Source organism: Harpegnathos saltator, unplaced genomic scaffold (assembly GCF_003227715.2).
Source record: "Harpegnathos saltator strain DR-91 unplaced genomic scaffold, Hsal_v8.6 scaffold36, whole genome shotgun sequence".
Classification (NCBI taxonomy): Eukaryota; Metazoa; Arthropoda; class Insecta; order Hymenoptera; family Formicidae; genus Harpegnathos; species Harpegnathos saltator.
This window is the reverse complement of record NW_020230161.1, coordinates 732,179-754,610: the sequence shown is the minus strand read 5'-3', so window position 1 is coordinate 754,610 and position 22,432 is coordinate 732,179. Positions and strand designations below refer to the sequence as shown.

The window sequence follows — 22,432 nt, the reverse complement described above, 5'->3', positions numbered from 1 at the left end:
GCCAACAGAGTAACCGAATTAGCGGGCAATTAGCGATCTCATCGCGAGCGAAAACGGCACGATCTGACGCAACCGGCGGGTCGCTAAACGGGTAGCTCGTTCGTTAAATCGCGGGCGATCGCGCCAACTGCTGCATATCGACTAACGAGGCGCCCGCTTCCTCCGCTGGTATCCTGGCGCTCGTGATATAAAAACGGCTATCGCCGAGCGGAACGGCGAATCTCCGCGCGAACATGGTCGAATCGTACACAAAGGTGACTAATGCCGGCTATCGTGTCGGAGGAAGCAGTTACAACCACGTCCGATAGCCGCAATTATCTCGCTACTATTAATGACTAATGTAAGTCATCGTCTGCGCCGGGAGGAAGCTGCTCGCGAAAATAATACGCACGCTCGCCTGCGCGGGATCGATTAAGGACAGAATCGCTCTCTCGCGCCTTTGCGCGAACGTCTCTCTTGGCCGTTCTGCTTCCGATCTCGGAAGGATGCGGGATAGGATACGGACGTGAGTTTCGCTGTGTTAGAGCTGCGAATATCGCAATGAAGCGACAGCAACAGCTCATCAGTCACGTGTCAGAAAGAAGAGAAACGTTTTGTTTTCGAAAGATCGTTGACTCGCGAAGGAAAAGGGAACTTCGAAAGTAAATTTTTGGTATCTGCGATGTATAAGCCGGTGTAACTCCTCCACTTATTAATAGCTGTACCTTCATCCTGTGAGAGCATTTGCGATTCTACACGAGTAAATAGAAAAATATTATATGGGGTATTCAGCATTCCCTTTGAACGAACGATGAAAGAAGAATCGGCCGCTCGAGGGACTCGGCTGGAGCTTTACCGAAGCGAACGCGATTGTCATCGGCTCATTCGCATTGATTAAGTTTTTATTAGTATCACACCGCGAAGGGGGCGTCAGTGTGTGCTGATATAGCAGTGAGCGATATTTTTAGCGAGCCATCGCGCGCGCCACGAGGAGGAAGCGTCGTATCGTCGTAGCGCTAACGAAGCGGAAGGGTCGAAGCTTACCTTGAACTTGTCAATCAGTATCTGGTTGATGAGCTCGGACTGGGGTCGCAATTTATCGGCGACTCGCCTGCGAAGAGCCGGAGGGCTGTCGGTGTCGTCGGGGATATCATCCGTATCGTGAGACTCGGAGCTGTCACCACCACCCATCACTCCTCCACCGCTGCCCCCAGTCAACGCTCCACCAGATACCATCTATTCATGGGAAACGTCGCTCGGGTGAGACGCTCGCGAAAACCTCGCTTCCTTTCGTCGCTTTCGTGTCTCGACTTTGTCTCTTGTCTCTCCTCCTCTGTCTCGCTTTTTCGCTCGGCTTTCGCCAATGGCGAGTCGAACAGCGCGAACATCACAAAGCGAGATCACCCGAGAGACGTCTAAAGAGCGTCTGAGCGGATTAAGTCGTCTCTTGGTCGCGTCTAAGACTAAGATTTCTTCGTGCCTGGAGACGAATCTCCCATTTCCTGAATAGTCTTGAGACGTCTCTCGGAAGTCTCTCGCGAGAACCTTCGTGTCCCACGGGAACGTATGAAATCGAGAGTTTCTCCTCACCTCGATCTGTATGCCGCTGTCACCGCTGTTGCATTTTGCATTTCGGGCAGCTTTGTTACCCTTTTTCCTCTCCTTGCTGCTCCTCCAGACGAGTGGGCCGAACCTGAACGATCAAGCAGTCGCGCGATCAAGCTTCGCCGAGGGGAAAATCTTGTTAGACGAGCGGTATGGCTTCTTCGTACGCACGCGGCTTGTGCTCAAACGCCTAACTTAATTCGATAATTTATGCTTATACAATCGGATCGGGTCAAGTAGAATCGATTTACTCCCGGACTCGCCGCTGGGAAGAAGAACTTTCTCCCCGCGGTGCGAAGCACGACTTTATGAAGAATGGGACTGTCGATATCTCGATCCGTCATTTGGTACATCGGTAAAATTCAAATGAGTCTGAAAGAATCTGAAACCGCTCTACGAAACTACGACTACGACTTTCTCTAGAGACTAGTTAAAAGCGACGAAAAATTACTCTCCAAGTTCGACCTTTCGAACCTGAGAAACTTCAGCTACAAAAAAAGCGACTAAAAGTTACTCGAGCGTCGACTGCTTTGTAGCAGACATCGCAAACAAGTTTAACGTTCATAAACAGAGCTTGCTCTCATCACAGAGATAATACAGCCGCGACTCCGTAATTTCCTGGCGATAATGACGGAGAGTGTATCAAAAGAGACGTGCGCTCGCGAACACGCGAAGAAAAAGGCCTCTCGCGACGCGTTGGGAACGATCTGGGGCATTAATACGCGCGCATCATCGGCATCGGTGAATGAAAAATCGCATCCGGTCAAAGAGGGCAAGGGACGCGATACGAACCGGAATTTCTGGTCATTGCTAGGATCGTCCTTGTGGTGGTTGCTTTGCTCGGAGGTTACAGGGGGCGTTTCCCTCTCTTCCTCCTCGTCCAAGAGTCCGGAGCCGTCGTTATCCTCGGCAGGACACTCCTCGTTGCTCTCTTTGCTGCCCTTTTTGTGGAACCTCAGCGAGAAGCTCTTACGGAATTTCTGCAACACGCTCTCCTGCTGGCTGTGCGCGGCCGCGCGATGCGCGTTCTGGCTTCCGCCAGTGGATACATTGGCGACATTCAGGACGGACGGCGGCTCCTGCAGTCTGGAGTGACTGACCAGAGGAATCGTTGCCTCGGCCAAGGGATGCTCGGTGGTCACGTGACCGGTCGTTCCTTCGTCCTCCTCATCGCCGGACCAGTGTCGGCTGCAAACCAAATTCGTGTATTTCACCTCTTATTCATCCTGCGACAGCGAAGAATCGACAGAATGGGTCGGTATGGGATAGGTATCTTGGTATCGTTGCAAGCTGAACGTTCCGAGTCGATTATAAGAGCCGAGTCTTCGATATCGAGGATTAGCCTCGGAATTATTCGATATCGCCCGATCGCTCCGGTCCCTATTCCTCGTCGAATTGACGTTAATCCCCTCGAGAGAGAAACATTGGGAATTAAAAAAGAACGAGTCCCTTACCGGGGAGGATTAAGATACGAGTTCGAGCGGATCTAAAATGGGCTTTACAAATTATGGGCTTGATCCGCTCCACCCGAGGAATTTGTACAAAGTTGAGAAGTGAATTTTCTCTCTATTTGACGTCCGGTGCATGCAGCTACTACGTACGAAGAGAAGCGTAGAGAGAGAGAGAGAGAGAGAGAGAGAGAGAGGGGGGGGAGAAGGCGATAAAAGGACTCATTAATCTCCAAATCGACACCCGGTCTCGAGGATTAAATGTTTCATCTCACACGAACGAGAAACTCCTGAAATTCATCCGTTCCGCTGCTAGTCCGCTCGTTTGTTTTACGACTAGCCGCTCGGTCGCGCCTGAATGTTCGCCGGGCAAAAATCACGAGATGGCTCCTTCGCGAGATGATCCCTCCTGTCGCGTCCCGCGATTTCCTCGTCAGCTAAATAGACCCGCATAAAAATTCGCCGTCGTTTCTCACTGTCCGGGGACTGCGCGGAGATCGATAAATCACGAACGTGCTCGGCCGAGAGTATCGCTCTCCTCTCCGAGCGGCCGTACGCCGGCTGTACACAGCTGACCAAGTGACTGTCCGAAACTGAACGGCGGAAGCGAGCAGAGGAACACTCGCGAAAGAGGAAACCCGCGGTCGCGCGGGCCGAGCGTTTCGCAAACGCTTCGCGATAGAACGAACGACTGCGTCGGCGTTTTCGCGAATCACCAGCGCGGCGATTTTTACTTAGCGCGGCGCGCGCTTGAATTATTTCGTCCTCGCGCCCGATGTATTTTAACATGCCAACACGATCGCATCCCACGGTAGCGGGCTTTCCGCGCAATTATCGCCGCGGCAGCGTGCGAGCGCATTTGTTTGCGCTACGTCGCGAGGAATATTTCATGACGCTAATCGGCCGCCACGCGCGCGCGTTTGTTAGCCGCGGGGAAAATATTTCGCTGCATCGTCTCTATCGTGATACGGGCGTTTTAATCATCGCCAGAGGCGCAATCGCGCGCTCGTTCGCCATTAACGTCGTACTAACGTACATGTGATACTGTTTTAATGAGCTGATGCGCGATGTAGGTCGTCCTGCGAGGTCTCGCTTTAAATTCGGGGCCGACATTCGGGGCAGCGAGGGCGAGGGAATCGATTCGTCAAAAATTCGCTCAGCCAATCCGTCGGAAGCAGTAAGACCGCGAAGTTTTTGAGAAACTGTGTTTACACGGATTATGTTCCCGCGGCTCCCAGCGGAGATCCTTCTGAAGCATTCTCGATCAACTCGTCTTTCGTGGGAACGTCGAGGGGAGACGTCGTTTACCGCAACTTTCAATTTTTTACTGTTACACGTTTTTGAAGCTAAATTTGACGTTGGGATTTTACTAAAGTTCACTCAGCTTAACTGAAGGATATCAATTTGTCACGTATGTATCTTCTCGCTTTTCACAGACTTTTGGTTCATCGTTTGTCCTCCGTTTTGGATTGCTAATTGTGGAAAATTCGACAACTGTTGTTGACCCCTGCCCGCTTCAATATCCTCTTTAAAAAACATTGCATTCCAGATTTGTATATCCATTTAGTGTTCGCGGTAATTCGATTGTCCTTTATTGCTCTTTATTATTATCGCAAAGTGACAACTAGAACCTTTTTTCCGTTTCTCAACTGTATATTTTTTACTTAATATCGTAGCATTTAATTTTTTGCTTTCGAATTGTATGTGCGCTCCTAAAAAATTTATTTCAAAATAATTAATAAACGCCTCATCAATCAAACAGTCGATCGGTCAGAATTGATTAAAAAGGGCACATTTGCGTCAACCCGATATCGGCGGCGGAGTCTGAGAAAATAATTTTATAATTGAAGTCCAAGTTTACACATGAGCAAGCCTCTCGACGACATCGGAATATAACATTTAAGCGAATCACTCGTGTGTCACAATAGACGGACGTCTGAGTCAGGCTAATCGGAAGAACACGTTAGGGAATCACGCACCACATCATAAGGATATTTGTCACAGACGAGTGCCTTGTCTTTCCTCTCGCGCCAATCCTCTATCCTCTGTCTTGCAATCTCCCATGCACGAGGTTGTATCACTCGTTCTCACTTTCTACATGTCACTTTTGTGCAGAAGCCTTCAATAATCAGCACACGAAGTCCGCTCTTGGCAGAAATTTCACGCAACAGTAAACTTCCCGTCACACACACACACACACACACACACACACACAGGGCGACCACGTTCTCGTTCATGAGGAAAGAAAAAACGCGAAGGATACGGAGGCGTTCGTTGACTCCGAATTAAGTTTAATCAACGCACGTCACTCGTTTTCTCGACCAGGTGTCGGCGCCAGTTGTTATCACGATGCTCGTAATAAAGGCTCCTCCGTCTTTCCGATCCTCACCGGTGCACCGTGACGTGTCAACTCCGAAGAAGAATGACGGAGAAAGAGGGAGCACAGAAAAAAAAAAGGGGGGAAAATGGAGCATCCGGCGAGCGCGACGGATACCGAAACAGGAAATGCAACGGCCGACGTGCCATCGACGACTGAGCTCGCAGGAGAGCGCACGAGAGAGCCCACGGTTGTGTGTGCCTGCGGATGTGTGTGCACGTGAACTCTCCTAGGAACAGATTTCGTGGGTCACGTCGGGTCTCATCAGGTCAGATGTGTGGCGAGGGATGCGCGGCCTTCTCGCACCTCGTCGCTCTCCTCTCGCGTCTCCCCCGGACATCTCTCTTTTTCTCCGGTTCAGGCGGCGTCCCAGGCCAAAGGTAGCGGCGACCGCGACAAAAGGCATCATTTATCGGGCCAGTGACAGGGGGGATACTCATTGTGTGTTCTATTCTTAATCAGCGGGGGACCAGGCTGCATTCGAGGAAACACGCGCGGCGTGTGGCGGCCGGTACTCTTTCGCGCCTGCAATCTGCGCGCGATCCATAAGAATCTCCGCGAGGTTGATCGACAATAAGGATCCCGACGCTCGAGGTCCTTTGACTTTGACGTTGACCGAGCTAACACCGCGGGAGTGCCGGGCGTTATATTTCGTATTAACGGGCTTCGCCCGTTAGTCGGATTTCGCGGAAAATGACTCAATAGCACTTTCAAGCTCCGCTCGTTATCGCGGAATTTTCCCGAGTTTTCAGCTGCCGCAGTTGTTTGTTGCGCGAGGAAATCGGATATACGATGATAAAAAATAAATGTGTAACACACAAGGTACATGAATATATGACGGATAAGACTCGTGCAGGTAACAACGAGATACAAGAGTCTCAGGGGAAACAATGTAATAATAAATCAACTTATAATAATAAATCAAATAGTAAATAATAAATCAACACTAATATATTAACAGGCTGAATCTCTCTCTCTCTCTCTCTCTCTCTCTCTCTAACCGCAGGTCGGCCTTATAATCCTCTCCCCCGTCTCTCCTTGATCCATCCTGAAGTGTCTTCCTCGGTATCGCTCTCGCATGGACGAGCCAGCGTTTAGCACGAAAATCGCAGGGATCAACCGAAGGCAATCCGGTTGCGGTCTTCGCGCTCCTCCTGCAGCAGGTGAGTGCGCGTTGCAACGTCGGGGGAGTAACACAGAGTTCATCAACGACGGCGAAAGATTACGTAAGGCGAGAGGGAGCATCTTTCAGGTCTGCGCTTGACTTATCAAAGCGGCCGGTCTCCTTAGCGGCCGAGTGGAAGCGGCAACTTCTCTTTGGGGGATGGCGGAAGTAGCAGGATAAAAAGCGACGAGAGACGTTTTCTATGGAGCTCGTAATTAGAACATCCGATGGTCTCGCGCACGTGCGCGCGTATGTGTCTGTGCGTGTCTTGACGGATTCCGAAGTCAATGCACCCTAGGTAGGTCATCCGAAATAACGTTCTTATTCGCGCCTCAATAGACGTAGCTTCCTGCGACACACACACACACACATACACATACGTGCACGCTGGAGCACACGGCCGCACACGACGACCGTCGAGAGATCGCCGGTAGGTCGCGGTAAAAGCTCGCAAAGCGCGGGATCACAGACGATCTTTGAAGCCGCGCGCGGCCGACCTTTGTCGCCTATCAGCGGGACATTTTTGATCACTCTTCGTTCTTTGCGATCTGTTCTTCGGAGTGGGTCTCGCAGGAGCTCTCGTCTCCGTTTCCGCGGGGGGGGGGGGGGTCGCGATAGGGACGGGATCGCACGGACAACCGTCGGGGATGAAACTTCGAAGGACCTTGTATACGTTTCCAATTTACTTTACTAGAGACGTCGTCCTCCGTTGCTCCATCGTAATAATCGTCTCGCTTTGTCATCTTATAACTCCTCCGCGCGCGCACGTTGTACGTCCGCCCAACGGCTCGATACATTTTTCGGCTTCGTCAGGTTCTTTCGCTCTTCGCTCTTTCGCCCTCTTCTTCCTTCTTCGGCGAGCCGTATTAACCCGGCCGATGCAGTTTCGGCGTTTTTGTCGCACACCCGCACAGATATCCAATAAAGCGGCGCACCGTTTTATCGACAAGCGTGTAACAAAAAGAAAAAAAGAAACGGTGTCATCGATTTTTCGACACACGCCCGTCGTCTTTGGTAGAAATACTTTCATTATTTCTGCTTGTCAAATCACTCGGCTACGAGTTCCCCGAGTGTCTCGCGCAGACTTTTGTACTTCAAAGTTTACGCGACGCTCACGACGCGAAGGTCAGCGCGTAAGTCAGCATCGCAGCTGAGGCTATCCCGAGCCCGAATGATAAATGTTTGCGCGAGCTTGCGCACTAATACTCGAAGATAATTAATCTCGATAGAGTGAATTAATCAGGTAAGGCTTCTGCGTAAACTCTTCAGCCAGTTTGCCGATTAAATCGCGCGTTACACCAATCTCTGTCTCGAACGAGTACAAACGAGCAACGCACCTCGCCCTCGTAATGAGAAAAATCGGATCGAGCAAATCGGCCGCGAGATTCACGAGAGGAGGGAGAATCGTCGAGTTTTCCGTAAGGAACCGTCGAGAGTGTTTGGGCGTATCGAGCGCGCATCAGAAATTCTTAACGAGCGTAGTTGTCAAGCGCCCCGGCGTTTCGGCCCTGAAGGGCTCCCCGGTATGTCAAGTACGCCCTTCTTATTATTTCATTCCCGTCACGAAGTTGCTCGGGTTCCTACCTTATACGAGATCTGATTCGATCCGCATACCTCTCTCATAGGGGCGTTCGCACGAATAAATTCGCGGCTTAGGCGGGATTTGATTGTCGCCGCTACCGTTATCCGTGCCGAAATACATCGGCGCGCGCGCGAAAGACGGTCGATTGGTCCGCAATTTCGCAGTTACAGTTGCAGTTGCAATTGCGTACGACGCGACGGCGGGCGAGTTTCATAAGTTAACCGCGGTGGAGGCACACGTCGGGACGTTTATAGACGAGACACGAAGGTCGGGGACACGAAGAGGAGACACGTATTCGGGAGTATAGTTGCGACGTGACAGGTAGAGGCGGCACAGAGGGAACACAGAGGATACATAGCCATTTTTACCGCCACCTTCGTGACCACCCTTCGCGCTGCCCTTTTCGTGGAGAATCCCGCTCCCTCCGGGAGAGAAGCAAGCGGTGGCATGGACGCCACCCACGCGGAAACTATGCCTCCCGTCCCGTGAATAATACAGACTACGACGGCGCGCTTTTGATGTTGGCCATCCTCGATCGCGTTTCCAAGTGAGCTGCAATTTTCTAGCCGTGAGAGCAAAAATAAAGAGAGAGAGAGAGAGAGAGGCTCTTGAGATTATTATTATACAATGAGGACCGAAAAGTGCGCTGAAAGATCTTCATTAGCGTTCGGTAAAAGTAGCCCGAAGCTTGGCTATCTTGGAAAGTGCATCTCACGTTTTTTATTTTTCTATTTTCTTTTCTTATTTTTTTGCGGATGATTAAGTGCATTTTATCTCTAACATCTTTCTTGACATCGACATATTTATTTGCAATTGAAAAATACCGACAAATGTGGATTATGCGATCAGCGCATGACGAAGCGGATGACACGCAGCTTCCTTCGAGGCGCGAACCGCGAGGTCCTAAAATTTTACTCACAATTTTGCGGGATAATAATGATTAATGGTTAATTAATATGCACAGAGAAGAAAGAATCGATCGAGTTAACGCGGCGATGGGCGGAATTTCTGCTTCATAAGGGTCGAATTTGGTTCTCGGTCAGAAGCAGAAGAAATTCTGTCCCTCCTCCGAGCAAAACGCGTTCGATTCGTACACGTCAATTAATTCAAGCGATCTTTGTTCTGCGTGCATGAAGAGCGTCAACATTGACAAGGCTAACACGCACCTGTCGTGATCCCTATCCAAAAGAGCCGGAGTGCTCGACGCTTTGATTCGCCGTTGAGCCTTGCTGAGGCCGAGGATTCGCCTTCTCTCCCTTCCGGCGTGGCCACTCGTCCTATGATCGTGCAAAGGCTGGAACAGATCGTGAACGATAGCGGTAACCGGCGAAATGATAACTGACGGATTAGGTAACGCCGTGAGATCGTTATTTATTAATTAATTGGAGACCCAATTCCCCCCGAATAACGCTTCTTAATAAGTGCCCGCGCCGAATTCGAAGAAGGTCACGTTTATTCGCAGACACGGCGCGTGATGCATACGCGAGCGTGCTCGGAAGTGAATTATTGATGACAATCGATAACCCTCTCGCGCGCGCGCGCGCGAGAAAGTCCCGTCGCGCGTATCTTTCCCACGATTCGACTAGGCACGCACGAACACGCTTGATCATTCGTATCTTCGTGTCGGTATCGATATCGGGTGCGCTCCGCGGCCGGGTTACCCGATACAACGTTACATCGCGGCGCTTTGTGGGTCGCGGGGCAACCGGTTTTATTTAAAGTCGACGATTCGTCATATACCTCGCGCGCGCACGCGGCGGCCGCTTCCTTCGGTCCTGGGAATATAGCGGCGGCGGGATCGAGGAGAATCTCGCCGGTAACTTCTCCGCGCGCGCGCGCGAGCGGCCGCGAATGTTAATAACGAGCACTCGACGCGGACTCGGAGGACTCGCGAGCGGAACGGCGATTTCCGTCGGGAGTCGCGGACGAAGTGGGGTTTCCAGCCGAGTCGGGGCTGAGAGCTCTTCTTCCGCGTTTCTTCCGCGTCCACCCACACGTCGACGCTGCGAACACGCACGCACGCACGCACGCACGCACGCACGCGCGCGCGGCGATTAATCATCGCCATCGAAGCGGCCGGCTTCTCGGCCGCAAGCCTATCGATCTGTTCGCGCAATCGGCAGCGGCCGCAGGCGCGTCTTCTTATCGGCGCTGATCGACGAAAGCGTTGATCTCGCGTTGAGCGCGCGGTTTCTGTTCGTCCTTTCGCGCGCACACTTTGCGGGAAATGAAAGGGGTGCAGACGCAATACCGAGCCACAAAGGTCGATTGTATCAGCAGCTGTCTCGCCACCGTGCGCGCGACGTTCTACTAATTAAGATTCCCACGCGGTGAAAGCGACGCACGCTGCGTACAAGAGGCCGCGCCGCCGCGCGCCGTCGAGCCGCGAGCCCTCAAATTTTAATCACCGACATCCGACATCAGACATGGCGCCGCCATGCACATTAGCGCGCTCATTTAAACCGCGTTATGGAAACCCGGATCGAGAGCAGATCCTCTTACTTAGACTCTGTCTTTCACTTGGACGGCAATCTATCAGTTTAACACACATACACGCTCGCGCGCGGCGGGGAATTCGCGAGACTTATTGTAATTTATGAGCCCCGACATTTTCGCCAACAAGGGATAATTTCCCTCGGATTTGTCGAAATCTTCTCTGCAGAGATTACTCAGGAGGGGCTTGCCGGGACTCGGAGGTTACATCGTTCCGCGCGTTCCGCGCGAGAGCAATCTTGATTTTAGCTAAGCTCCGCTCTATTTGACGGATAACGCACACCCTTGAAGTCCCGAAAACTCTCTGCCACGACGCAGCCCACAGTTTCCCCGAGACGCGCTCTCCGTGCTGAATGTCTCCAGGACGCGACGAAGTCGAGGACCTCGCACCGAGGCCGAGGGCCGTTCGCACACCAAGTTGCCAGCGACCTTTCTCCGTATTATCGTTATTAAAGTCGTAAATTGCGGAGCCCCGCTATGCGTGCCGTGCTTCCTCGCTTCGAAATGTCCGCTTCCGGCGCACGCGCAGACAAGCGCGCGCGGATCTGCAGATAGCGTCACAGTTCGACACGACACGACACGACACACCGCGCGACGTTAACGAACCGACACGCACTATCGTCACTGCGGATGATGCATGTAGGTCGTTGCCAGCCGGCGACGTGATGCACCACGTAACGCGGTGCACCGCAGTCGCGTGCAAGCGCCGCACCGCGCCGCGCCGCGCCGCGCCGCGCGGCGCGGCGCGATGCATCTCCACGTGCATCCGCGTGCACGGCCGTGGCTGAGACGTCATCGGCATCATCGGCCATTACTCACGCGTCGCCGATCGATGATCGCGCTTCCGCGTCGCCGGCAATTACGGATCGGCCCATCCCCGCGCTCCTTGCAGCGAGAGGGATGAAATACGCGCACGTGTCGCCTGTACATGTGCGGCGTACACGCGCTATGAGCTGAGCATGAGCCGGTCGCTAATGTGTAGATTGGGTGAAATTGAAGAAAAAGCTCTGCGCTTCGCGAACAGTCAGGTGAAAGTGCGAGTTGAGTTCTACTCATCAAGAGGCATTTGGAGATGATCCGCGCACGAGTGTCGATTTTTTAAATTAATAAGTTTTGTGAACCAACGAATTAACTTTTCAAATTAATTTCAAATCCTTTCAAATTAATCAATTGAGTTAATTCGAAATTTTACATGTATATTTATTTATTTATGTAGAGATTGCTTCGCGCGGGTAAAATATTACAGCTGGACACGGAAACGTCGGAAACAGCGGATTCTACCGAGAAATAGCCGGCATCGTTTTCCCCCGGGGGGAAAGGTAGCCGACGGGGTGATGAATGAGCCGTGCGAATCGCATTAGCGTAATGTATATTAAACCTTCACCGGGAAATGTCGAGATGATATGCTGCAACTCGCGTAATCGGACGTCAAACGCGCCCGGGCGCGTTTTCTTACCGACGAGTTTCTCGACGGATCTTCTCGCGAGGCTGCGAACAGCCAAAAATTATGCAAGCGGCCGACGAGGAGCGCGAGGATGCGTGAAAAGATTAAACTGTAAGATATGGTTCTCATGATCTCGAGCCCTTCTCCTTCTTGATCGTCAAATGCGCGGAACATGTTTAGGATCAGGACAAAGTGCTGTCGAAATCGAGCCTCGCCGACGCGACCAAGAATTTTTCAGCGCGCGCGCGGAAGTCGACGAAATTAAACGGACGATCGCGTTGCAACGGCTTACGTACGTACGCCAAGCGTGATACCGGAGGTCGCGACAGATTAGTCCAACGCGTCGTTTGAGGTCGGCCTAATTAAACTCGGGGAATGTCTCGTGCGAGCTAACTCCAACCCGTCGCAGTAAGTTCTGCGGCTTTACGCCGCTGCGGGCTCAAACCGAACGGCGCGCGAATGTCGCGGACAGAGTCGTCCTGCGACGCGATTTAGCACGGTCACTAATTACACCTCACATTCGGAGCAAAAGGTGCGTCGATCCCTCCGGGGAATTAATCGCGCGCTTTCTCTGCCTGCCGCATTTTTGCGAGAGAGACTGGGGAGAATGGGGAAAATCTCGCCGATTATCGAGCGCCGATTCGAGCGCCAGATTGTCGTCCCGCCGGACTTTTCGCAAACTGATCAACTTTAATTTCAACTCGGGACGAGCTTCTTTTCATCATTTCGCCTCGACTGACTCGACTCAGGTGGCACCTGAAGGTGCCGTTGCGCGGAAGTAATATGCTCCTCGCGCGTGAAATTGATATTAAATTATTAGTAATTGAAGCTTCGAGCGTGTAATTTCAATTTTCTCGACAGAGACAAGTACGCGCGACACGTGATATTCTCGTTTAGCGAACGAGTGTGAGATTATACCTAATAACGCCCGTCATATTCACCGCATGCGGCGCGTCCTGCGCGTCCACCGACGACATTATCGCGGTCGATCCGACGCAGATAGGGCCATTGTTAGCCGACGACGAAAAAAAAGGTACTCCTCTTCCGGACGGAGGTGGGGGATTAAAGTACTTACGGAAACGGGAGCTGTGTGAGGTGTGGCCGCATCCTGCGCGCGATGAGGCCTGCTGGGACTAGGGCTGGTTCGCTGGGAGTCCTGCCCACGCTGCCAGGATCCTGACTTACTGCTGCTGCAACAGCCAAGCCGGAGAACACACTTATTTTCGAAACGAGCGTGAGCGACGCCTCGTTGATAAAGAAAAAAAAGAAGAAGAAGAAAAAGGCAGGAAGGGAAAAATACACGCATCTCTCTCCCTGCTTTCTCGAGGATACATCCATGCATCAAAAGTTCTGACGAGATCCCCAGAGGAACGATATTTTCGAGAGAGATGCCTTGCCGGCTGTCGCGCGACATCTTTCGCCTCTGCAGCAATCCCGGCATCCGAGGCTCGCAAGAAAGATTGCGGCTGAGAAAGTCTTGCGAACTCGCCGCGTGCGCGCTCTGCGCGAGACAGCGAATCTCATTCAAAGACTTATTCATTACGCGCGCTGTTTACGTTCGTGAGTTCGCGCGAGTCTCGTTATCGCGATCAACCGAAACGCAGATCTACCTATCCGCCTATCGGTATCGAGTTGCAGCACGTCGGGCAGGCGCGATGCGCCATGCGGGTGATTAATCAATAATCGTGACGCTGCGCGTCGCACGGATCTTAATTAATGAGAGCCCGGGAGCGCGGCGGGCAGAGAGGGACGTGCGCGAAACGTACGTCTGGGGCTTGCGCTTCGTTATCCGAGCGGCTGGCACTCGCTCGGACTCGGGTCTAAATGCGATAAAATTGCGCCGAATTCATTCGTCGGGCGGGTTAATAGCGCGGAAAAACGCTCTTCCGCGTCGCCGGAGCCGTGTACGCGCCTCGCGCGACTGCGCGAATGCATATGCATTTTTGCGCCCGCGCACTCGCCGGATTCTCTGATGTCTCTTTCTTCTCTGTTTTTTTTCCTTTTTTTTTTTTTTTTTTTTACCAAAGTCATATAACGGAGCCTGGAACGTTGTTGGAGCCCTGGTCTTATCGGGGCCGTGATATACGCGGTGTCCCGCGGTGGACCGCCGATTGTCCCCTTGATTACGCCAGGACGACGGGCGCCGCGATTTTGCATCCGCGTGATATTTTTTCAAACACGCGCGCACGCGCGCGCGCGCGCGCGAAACTCATCTCTCCGTTATCCTGCGAGACTGCGAGTTCTCGACTGCCGGTGAGAATCCCGTTCTCTCTGCACGTTCTCGCTGCCACGAAACCGCCTTGCGGTTCGCCGATGACACTCGTATAATCGCATCTCGCGTGGCAGGTGTATTGTCGCGCGACGTCACAACGGCACATACGGTATAAAACGGAAATAGAATAAATCGAGCCGAGATTCTCGTCGGCGGAGATTAGTCCGAGTCGGGCGGCTTCGCTGGTGGCTGCCGCGACAGCTCCACGGGAAAGACACTCACGTGGGCGATGATTATTTTCGTAATAAATTACAGCGGGGCACGCGGCCTATCGTCTTGACGTGATAATGGGCGCGATGCTGTAAGTTATGGTGCCAAGGGTCGCCGGGCAAGATTTGTACGTTCGTCTCGTCGATAAACCCCTCGCGAAGACGGCGATTAATTGTGCCGATTGTCGAGCTGTGAGACAATATATATATATATATATATATATATATATAAAATCTAGAGTTATGTATATCTCGCACAGTCTATTAACTCGTGTGAGGTCCGGCTTTCTAATCGAACGCGGCGGCGCATTGTGTGAAGTGCGCGCAGGTACGCGGTCTCTGATGTCTCCCGACGATATTTATTCGCATATGCAAACGTCACCATTTCTCCTCCATTTGGAACTGGCGGATAAATCCGCGGACTTTTGCGTTTGGGACTGCAAAACGGCGTCGCGCGAATGATAGCTTTGCGCTTAACCGTTTGAGTCCCAGGGGGTATTGAAAAAACACTGTCGAAGAATCCCAAACAGCGCAACCGCGCTTTCTATAAATGAGTATGAAAAGACCCAAGCAGCGCGATAGCGCTTGTTTTATTTTAGGTCGAGAAATACCAAGCAGCGCGATAGCGCTTTTTATTTTACTTTATTTTATTTTATTTTAGCGTTTATTTTACATCGATGAATCCCAATCGGACCAATACCGCTTCTTGTATTTGTTAGGTAACGCGATTCTCGTCTTTTTCTCATCGCTCTGTCACATTTATTGTAGTTTGCAAAGCGATCGGACGTATTCTTGCGTAAGTGTTTCTCATTGTTAATAATTGTGTGTTTCAAAATGATTAGACGAAGCAACGGAGCAACGAAGCAAAAGGAATCCATCCAACATGTTTTGATAAACACCGATGTTACAAATTATAATTGTTACTCTCCATTTAAATTATTTGTTCATAACACAAAAATATTGTTAATTTGTAATTCGTTATTTTATAAAATACATCTGTATTATTACATATGCGTACTGTAAATTTATAAATATTTCAAGTTTTGTTCGATAAAAATTATTGAGAAGATAACAATGAAATAAAAATTTTTATTTTATAATGTATTATTGCATTATTATAGTATTATTCTACCTATTATAAAATGTACTATTTACATTAAAAGGATCGGTGTGATATACTTGCTTCAGTAAATCTGAGCGCGCGACTTCGACAATCGGTAACGCACCGTCAGTTGTCCACAATGATCGAAATGTACTGGGTTTTCTCGACATAAAATCTGAACAGCGCGATCTCGCTGCTTGGGACTCAAACGGTTAATTGAGAAAGTCACTTCTTAGCGAGTCGAGCAATGTTAATTTCCAAGGAGCGCAGCGAGTGTGCCAAACATTTGTTGGTTCTCTTTCATATTTCCCGACACTGAGGCGTCGAGGAAAAGAAACCGGCCCACCGCCGGGGAGACTCGCCGATCGCGCAGATCGAAGAGACGCGAGAGCGCTCAGGCGAAGGCGTGCTCGCCTGCTCGCGTCTGTCGCTGAGAAGACGGAATTCGAAATCGGCCGATCTCGCATTCTCACGCCGGCGCTTCATTATTCGCGCATAAATATACCCCGCATGAAGTCGCATTAGAAATCGGCGACAGGAATGACGTGCCGATCGTCAAACGGTGAAAGGCGATAATAAACGTTGCCGCGCGCGCGCGCGCGCGCTGTTCCTGGTCGAAGGGAAGCTGAGAAGAAGTGCGCCGGTAGAAAGGAAGTTCCGCGCTTCTCCTCTCATGCCCGTCCGACGGCGAAGACAACGACGACGAGATGGCCGGAGCTGACATAGCTGCCATGAGGCGACTCTGTACCGATTAAAGACAGGTCACGCGCCGGTACCTAAGTTCATCGATTCATTCTACTTTCTACGTGTCGGCCAAACACGAGACTAGCGCGGAGTCGGCTCTCTCTTTCCCTCCCTCTCTCTCTCTCTCTCTCTCTCTCTCTCTCTCTCTCTCTCTCTCTCTCCTGCCGACGGGAAGGGAGCGGCCGCGACTGTCCGAGGAACGAGCGAGATTTACTTAACCCCATCGCAAGAAAGAGGATGAGCGACGTGCGGCTGTCGTGCATTTACGGAAGATCGGTTCCCGATGTTGACTCGCTTCGCCTCCGCTTTAACCTTCGAAGATTCTCCATTCTTGGCTGGCTGTGCCGGCAAGACGGCGAAGCACGAGCGCGACCCGGGAGCTTTCTTCAAGCTTCGGTCAAGAGCCCGCGTCTCTGTGTGCAACGTAAACCCAACTAACGTTAAATCGATCCCCGGCACGGCAGCTAGGATCTTATTCGGCCGGCTCGCCCTTGTTCGCTGGATATTAATAGATCTCCGCTTCCGAGCGCGCGGAAACTGCGGAATTTCATCGATCCGCGGACGCGGACGCGGTCGGTATTTCCGAGCGTGGCGGCCGCGCTTCTCTTCTCTTTCAGAACGCGAGTTCGTGTTCGCGCAACGCACGGCTCCACCACCACGCATAGCGCGTCTGCCCGCGAGGTGGATGTCCACGTTTGTGTCGGATGGTTCCGACGTAACGCGCGCGACGGCTGGCTATTATGAAATACGCCGCGTTAAAGTTTGACGGATGATTGCAAAAACTGCCTCGCGCGTCGTGAGGCAGTTTTTGCAATCTAATATTCTTGGAATCTAATATTTACCGTCCGTCCCGTGGAAACCACGTCACCTGCCGCACGATCGACGGATATTGGCACATCGTGCCTCGTATACATAAGCGAATACCTGCCGCAGCGTGGTACGTGCTCGCGACCAGGTGCACCGGATTCTCCCCCCCCCCCTCTACGGAAACGCGTCATTTTCGCGGGGAAAAGCGCAAACAGCGCGGCCGATATCTCCAAGGCTGCGGATATTTACGATGTCTGAGCCGAGACTGAGGTGGGTGCCTCCTCGAGAGTCGCCGAGCTGGAAGGATCTCCGCAGAAGGTGAGACAGAGAGTATGCGTGTGTGTGTGTGTGTGAGAGAGAGAGAGAGAGAATAAGAAGAGAATACAACGTCGAGACGACTTTGAACATGGCCGGCCGCATATTTAGAGCTCTCCAAGAGTACGGCCGTGTCCGATTCCCCAGCTGAAATAACATTGTTCGTAATCTTCCATGCGAGACACACGGAGGAGCTCGGAATCGGACGGCCGTGTTTAACAACGCTATCTCTCGCCCTCGAACCGCGCGCGGCGGACCTCGATGAACCTCGATTTCCTCGCGACGTCTTCGGCGCGCTCACGTTTCCTCCTCTTTCGCGCTACGGTCCACCTCGCGCTTCAATCGCGATACCTCGCGATTGTTATCTCAAGTGTGTGATTCGATTACCCGCGGACCGCTCTTCGAATCTCGTTGTCCCGCGGGCGACGAAAATGAATTTGTCTGCCCTCCTTGGCGACGAAGACTCTTCCTCGCGAGGGCTGACAATTCCGTCTCTCGCACGCTTCTCTCCGTTTCTCCTCCTGACACAAATTCGCGCGCTCAACTCTTCCTCCGGCGCGTTACGCGATATTGAACGCGTGCCGCGTGTGTGCCGACTCCTCGCTCGTCGAGCCTCGCGCCGCGGGAAGGAGGCAGATTTAATTCCCTCGAGACGCGCTTCTATCGTACTTAATATGGAAGCGCGGACTCGCCGTTTCGCCCGGGGCGCCGAAATACCTCTCTCGGTCGGCCCGTAGTACGTGGGTGTGTTCGCTGGTGGGCAATAACCGGTCGTAAAATCTTACCGGTTTCACAACGCAGCCAGCACCTCGCGCTGCATCCTCCGGCTGCGTCTCGTGTGTATGAATGTATCTGTGACTTTTTTTCTCGTCCCTCGGCCGCGGCCGGCGCGCTCGCTCGCTCCTTCGCCCGCAGCGTGCGCACATTCGCGGACGCGGACGCGCACGATTTTTCCCTTTCAACGGGCACACCCCTGCGCATTAGGCTGTTGCGAGATCCGCCTGTGCAACCTCCGAATGAGCGCTCCGTTTGATCGCTCGCGAGCGTCGATAACGATCGCGCCGCGCCGCCCCGATATCGGCGATCATCCTCGCGCCAGCGCGGATATTTCTATCGGCGAGACGTTTAATCGGCGACGTGCGACTCAGTCAAGGCTCAAACGACGGACGAGTCGAGGGACTGCAGCGAACGCGCAAAACGCCATGTCTCGTGGCATTTGAGGGAATGTTACGTGCGAGCCGCGGAAATGGCGCATGTGTTCGAGGCCGCAAGTTAAATTAGCACGACGCCAAATTTAGCGTGTGGGCTGCGAGCGCACGCGAGATACGCGATGATTTACCCAGCAACTTCTCACTCTTCGTATCTCCGTTTGAGGAATTACTTAGTAGCCGCCGGATACGCGAGCTGCGCGCGGCTCGGATAAATCCCCGGTTATCGCGCGCGCGCGCGCGCGCGCGCGTTCGAAATGCCGGTCTCTCGCGCTCCTTCAAGGATTGCATTTTCGCGACTCACGCGAACGCTATTGCAAACTTGCCGCCGCTTATCGATTCGTTGTTTTTAAACAGCATACGCCCGCTCGTACGTCACGGCGAGCGACGTTCGCTGACGTCGACGGGCCTCTTTCGGGGAGATGGAGATTTATGCATCAGCACGCGCCGCGAATCGCCGTCAGCTCTGGATACTTTTGTGTGGCGGCTCCTTTTTCTCCGATGGATCGTCAGTTTCGCACTCGCTTCTCGCACATTGTCGGCGGCTCATCCCGCGCGATCGGGACAGGCGGAGGGTGGAATCTGCGAAATGCGATTCCACCCGCCAACATGGGGGGAGTGTCAAAAGTCAAGCTGTTCGAGAACGGCTCGAGTTTTAAACGACTGACAGTGTTTCATGCTACGCAAGTGAATATCAGCTTGATACACATGAAACTCTGTAGGATTACGCAACTGCTTACTGCCATGTTTCGTAATGTTTCGTTGCTTCGTAATGTTACTGCATATAAGAGAGAGAGAGAGAGAGAGAGAGAGAGAGAGAGAGAAAGAGATGAAAATGGTGGCGGTGTATAATATCGCAAGTAACATATTTATTTTCCCGGCGAAGGTTTCCTTCTCTCGTTTCTTTTGTTCTTTTTTCTCCTCGTCGTAAATCCTCAACAGGTCCTCTCGCGACGGTCGTAAATCGGGCGCGGTGTTTCCCCGACGAGTTAACCCGACGAACGTCCGTCGATAAAAGATTTTGTGGACCATAAAAAATCGATCCCGGAACCCGGAGCGCTTCGTTGTGCGCGCGTTAAATGTATTTCGCGTATTCGCTGGTCCTACGATTGGTCGGTTTCCGAGAGGAAGAGAGACGGAGAGAGAAAGAGAGAGAGAGAGAGGGACAGAGAGAGAGAGAGAGAGAGAGAGAAAGAAGGAGAGATTTCCCGGTTTCCATTTTCGTGCTCGCTGAGCTTAAGTGAAAATACCGTTGTACGGCGCGCGACAGCCGTCGTTATGTACGCATTTATTTCAGATAAAATAAATAAGCGAATCACGGCCGTGTGAATTAAAGCGCATGCTTACTGTACCGAACGGCCGCGCAATGTTAATTTCTCGCCGTCGCGGCGCCCCTCTCCCATTAAATGCTAATCCTGCGATAATATTTCCATCCGGCTTAAAAATAATATCCACGTGCGTGGCGCGAGAAATTTAACAATTATCCGACAACCTGTTATTCCCCGCGACATGTACTCGAGTAATCTCCCTACACTTTTTCACCCCCCTCGACGCTACCTCCGAGAATTTTCGATTTTTCTGAAAAATCGCGCGGCTGATTTATGTAAGCACAATCGATGGTCCACCGTAAAACACAACGCTACCCGAGAATCACCTGTGAGACGAAGAGACCGCCCGAAGGGACAAACCACCACCACCACCACCACCACCACCGCCGCCGCCGCCGCCGCCACCACTACCAAACCCACCACCAACACCAGCGCTCGCTGGTGGTCGTGGATATAAAGTTTGCTTGGCATTCGCAGAACATTTATGACTTATATATATATATATATATATATATATATATATATCTCTCTCCATTGATATACGATTTCGCCTTTTGTCGACGGATTCTTCTTTATCTTCGTCGTCTTGTCTTATTCTTTATCTCGTCCGCTCTCAGCGTCACCGCATCGCGATAAATCATAACTTTAAAGTGATGTGCAGTCCGAGTGCAAACCGGAGCTCGAGGCGACGTGCAGAGTGCGTGTACAAACGGGATTAAATTTGCATGCTTGTGTAACCTTGTTGCCGCGACAGAGATAAGATAACGTCGGTAATTTACGGCAACTTGTAAACAATCGCACGAAGCAGGATTCCGCTTAGAGCGGGCAGGCGGCAGTAGACAGGGAGGCGCTCTCAACGAAAATATTCAGTCTAAATCGACCGGGAGAATTTTACTCTCTCTCTCTCCGTCGATCGCGTTAAAATGAAAATTCAGCCTGAGTCGTCATCGCCGCAGCCAATCGTCCGCGCAGACGTGTCGACGTATCGCGGCCGCAGGTGCACCCGTATGCACACCTCGCGTGCACACACCGCCGGAAACGTCGATGCAACATTGAGCCCGGAAGCACCGCGAACGAGAAAGGCGGGACGGCGAAGCGATGAAATTTTGAAAGCGGACGAGCCGCGGTCGAGCCTTCTCGGAGCTCGGCGAGACACAACGAGAACGCTCGTATTATATGTAGCCCGCGGGACGGACGCGCCGCGCCGTTCCACCCGCCCGGAGATTTACGCGGCCTTTGATTTATGCGCCGCGGGGAAAGTATCGACCGCGTAAATCGAGAATTACGCGGGGACGCGGTGGATCCGCTGTCGCGGACGCAGCGGCGGAATGCGTCTCGCGCGAAAGCCGATACGGCCCCGCGTGATGCGTGACCCTACTCGCTACACGGCTATTGAATTTCAATTTGCGATATCGCTGTCTAATTAATACGATCCTGCCGTATATGTGCCGCTCTCGGCGCGCTCGCGCTCGGCCCTTTCGAGCCGCGGCAATCTGTTAAACCGTTCCCACGGAACGGCCGTCGTTATTGTTGTTGTCGACGTCGTCGTCGCCACCGCCGTCGTCGTCGTCGTCGTCGTCGTCGTCGTCGTCGGCACCGTGTCATTTGGCACGGCCCATGAATACATCCGTGTGCGCGTGACGCGCATTCCGTTTTGCGCACCGCGTATTTCTTCGACGCTTCGGCGAGAAAGAAGGTAAAAGAAAGAGGTACCGGGCGGAACAATTCCGTGCGAGCGGTGGATGAAATTTTATAAATCGACGCGTATTTTTGCGCGGCGCGAAGAACTCGGAAAGAACGCGGGGCGGGAGGGGAAACGGTTTGTTGCGGTTCAGTCAGCGACATGTTTGTCGCGTCGGTACTTTCTCACGGGATTTTTCGTGTGTGTATTTTTTTCGCTCACTTGGCACTTGGCGCTTGCTTGGAAATGTCTTCCATGACGAAACGACGTTTCTCGACTCGCGGATCTGATCGATCCGCCGGGGGGACGAGAGAGGAATCTTCAAAGTTACAGGCCGCTCTCGCGCTCTGGCGTTCGGCCGAGGAGAAAATCAAGCTGCAGACATCGCTGCGGGTCTACAAGCTAAGTTAACCGGCGAGTTTCAAGCAGCCGTAGAAATCTAGGCAGTTAATCTTTTCTTCTCTCCTCGCACCGCCGTCGAACACTGCCAGCCGTTCAGATCGGCGTCGTCGTTGAGCGATTCGCGAGTTGACTTGGGCGCGCGAGCCAATCCCAAGTTAATTCTTATGTCAGAACAAGGCGAGTTTCGGCTAAGCCGGCTCCGCGGAAAACCTGAGAGGCTTATCGGACCGTGGATATCCATCGCGAGTCGGGTGTAGCCTCACGTGTCCAG

The 22,432-nt window shown here is 52.3% G+C and overlaps 1 protein-coding gene across 7 annotated transcripts in view; it reads right to left on the bottom strand.

The window, feature by feature from the left end:
- RhoGEF3 (Rho guanine nucleotide exchange factor 3) overlaps positions 1-22,432 on the bottom strand; it is a 129,056-nt gene that overhangs the window by 10,346 nt on the left and 96,278 nt on the right. For 6 of the 7 annotated variants that reach the window (XM_025300364.1, XM_025300366.1, XM_025300367.1 and 3 more), the window contains 5 exons: positions 13,169-13,283; positions 9,323-9,450; positions 2,377-2,772; positions 1,570-1,672; positions 1,024-1,215 (listed from right to left, as the gene is read on the bottom strand). In XM_025300364.1, coding sequence (XP_025156149.1) covers positions 1,024-1,215; positions 1,570-1,672; positions 2,377-2,772; positions 9,323-9,450; positions 13,169-13,283 — 934 coding nt within the window. The remainder of the gene's footprint in view (positions 1-1,023; positions 1,216-1,569; positions 1,673-2,376; positions 2,773-9,322; positions 9,451-13,168; positions 13,284-22,432) is intronic. The other variant, XM_025300365.1, reaches the window with a different exon arrangement.